This window comes from Fulmarus glacialis, unplaced genomic scaffold (assembly GCF_000690835.1).
Source record: "Fulmarus glacialis isolate BGI_N327 unplaced genomic scaffold, ASM69083v1 scaffold28520, whole genome shotgun sequence".
Taxonomy (NCBI): domain Eukaryota; kingdom Metazoa; phylum Chordata; class Aves; order Procellariiformes; family Procellariidae; genus Fulmarus; species Fulmarus glacialis.
Genome location: NW_009190028.1, coordinates 1 through 2,632, shown reverse-complemented (window position 1 = coordinate 2,632; position 2,632 = coordinate 1). Strand labels below are relative to the sequence as shown.

Here is a 2,632-nt window from a genome sequence, read left to right as displayed (position 1 = left end):
CTGGTTCAAACCTTTGAGACCAAAAGACATTCTGAAACCTCTTTAAAAATCCTATTAGAAACCATTTCTGCATGGGACACCACAAACACTGCCTGAATCCTAGAAGTACCCAAGGCTTCTGGACAAATGATGCCCTTGATGAAGCTCTGATGATGGTATCACCCCTGCCCAACAGAGAACAGCAATGCCAGGGACAGTTTGCACCAACCCCACTACAGGTTAAAGACCCTCTTCTACAGCGTTGCACTGCCCCACAGCCGCTGCAAGCCAAGAGCCAGGTATGGGGGACACCAACATTCAGAGTGAGCGTTTTTTCTCAGACAAAAAAGAAAGGGCATGGAGGAGGCATGTTCAGCACAGCCAGACTACAGCAGTCTGGTCAGTTCTTCTTGCTGCTGGGGCTCTTATTGGTGAACAGACTGACTTTGCTGGCAGATGCCATGGACAGAGAAGGAGACTCCAGCTTCACCTTATCCAACAAAGTCTTCTTTATGGCTGCTGGGGAGATCTTCTCTTGGTCTGCCAGATGCTGCAGCTCCCTGCAATGGGGTGGTGGGAGAGAAAGACATAGCAAAAGGAAGAGACAGGGAGTGGGGGGGGCAAGTTTTGCAGGCTCTTTAGGACTTCCTAGATGCCCACCTTGTCCGGATGCAGGAAGCCTCCACAGCATTGATTAGGAGTGAGCGAAAGCCACCACTCTCCAGGAAGTGCAGGGCATGAATGGTGGCTCCCCCAGGTGAGCAGACGTTGTCCTTCAGCTGACCGGGATGCTGCTCAGATTCTAACAGCATTTTGGCAGCGCCCTGTAGCGAGGAAGAGAAAACAGCTGCCAGAACTTTGACTGAGGAACCGACTGTCAAATACTCCTGTTCTCCACTGCATAGAGCAGCACCTAACACTCACAGTGGGCAAAACTGGGCTCCTGCCCGAGAGCCATTAGCAGGCTGCCAAAACACTTTTCAGAGCTGAAAAAGCCTGCAGAGGAGTCACAGTTCCCCAGACCCCAGCTCCCACACCACCATCAGCACCAGCAGATTGCTGCGGACACTTCCTATGTCCCCTCACCGGGAACCTGTGTGCAGTCAAACCAAACACATTTTTTAAAGTAGATTTAGTAAGAGGACTAAATCATTTCAAACCGTGAAGTGCAGAATACTCTGCACAGAGCAGGCACAGCCTCAAATATGTTCTGGAGGAGGAAATACTGACCAGCAAAGCCTGTGCTCCAAGTCGAACAGCCAGCCTGCGGGGAAGTCCCATTTTCACTCCCCCATCTGCCAGAGCATCCAGAGCAGTGAACGCCTGAGACCAGACAGAGGAAGAAGGTGACTGAAAGTCTCTACTCCAAGGCTGATATTCTCAGGGAGGAGAGAATCCAGGGCTCCAGGATCACACTGTGACTCCTATCGCTTACAGACTTGACAAAGCCTCCCCCTTTACTGCATGGGTGCCATGCCAGGCTTCCCTCCCCCTAGTTCCAGCTCAGGAGTCGGGGGAATGGGAGAAATTCAGCTTCTGGGTCATACTAACTACAGGCCCACATTTTGCAACATGGACACGTGGACACTGCACGCTGGCTGTGGACTTCAGACTCATCCAACTGGTAATGGACTTTTGTTGTTGACCCAAACTGGTTATAAACTGAATACCTAGATTACATGTCCCATTGTGAATGTGAGTGATGAGAAAAACAAGAAATGACAAACTGAAGTTGCAGACTTTCACCGCATGCAAAGCCTACTGCTCTCCCCAAGGCTGTCACAAGTTGAGGAAGTAGCACATACATACGCAGGGCCACTGCCACTGAGCCCCGTTACAGCATCTATCAGGTCCTCTTCCACCTCGGTGCAGAAGCCTACACTGGCCATCAGTTGTTCCAACAGCTTCCCATCCTCCACATCCGCATGAGTCCCAGTGGCATAGACTGTAGCACCTTCCCGGACAATCACAGGGGTGTTGGTCATGCACCTGATCACTTTGGGTGTGGGGCAGAAGGTAGAGAGTTTCTTAGGGCAGAAAATTTTTGGACATAGAAAGAAAGAAAGAAGGAAGAGAGAAAAATGAACTTTAGTGCATACTTGGCATACCAAACAGGCTGTCTAGGAAGGGACTCCCCAAGGGCAAGAACACAAGCAGAGGGAAAAGAGGGACTCCTGTATTCCAAATTCCCTGCTTTGAGCCAAAGCGGCCAAAACTTAAATGTGAAGTCTTTAGCAGTACCAGCAAATGGGAAGCTGGGCAGAGCTGCTGTTGGGAACAATACCCTGAATGCCTCATTCCCACATCAACTCACAAGTCTCCAAAACAGCTCCTGCAGACACTTAGCACAAAGTCTGCAGAAATTCCGGGGAGATGACCTACCTCTGTTGAGAGAAAAAAGAACTGATAGCGCCTCATGCAATAAAAGAGCTGGCATAAGGACCCTTACAGCTTTTTCTGATGAGGACAGGCAAAGGCTACCCAAAGCAACCAGCCGGCTGCAGTAAGCACCCAGCCGGCTGCAGCGTGACCCTAGTCCTGGGGAGGCAAGTGACGCCCGCCCCTCGCCCGACGGCTGGAGGAGCAGGGCCGGCTCCAGGCCAGCTCCCGCACGGTCCTGCCCCCCGCAGACGCCTCCCGTGCACCGGCTGTC

The 2,632-nt window shown here is 51.7% G+C and overlaps 1 protein-coding gene across 1 annotated transcript; it reads right to left on the bottom strand.

Annotated features, from left to right (window-relative positions):
• Positions 1–236: 236 nt before the first annotated feature.
• Positions 237–2,003, bottom strand: PYCR1 (pyrroline-5-carboxylate reductase 1). Its single transcript, XM_009584244.1, has 4 exons — positions 1,785–2,003; positions 1,210–1,302; positions 640–803; positions 237–539 (listed from the first exon to the last, which is right to left on the bottom strand). The coding sequence occupies exons 1-4, from the start codon at positions 1,962–1,964 to the stop codon at positions 380–382; spliced, it is 597 nt and encodes a 198-aa protein (XP_009582539.1). The 5' UTR covers positions 1,965–2,003; the 3' UTR covers positions 237–379.
• Between the last annotated feature and the right edge of the window lie 629 nt (positions 2,004–2,632).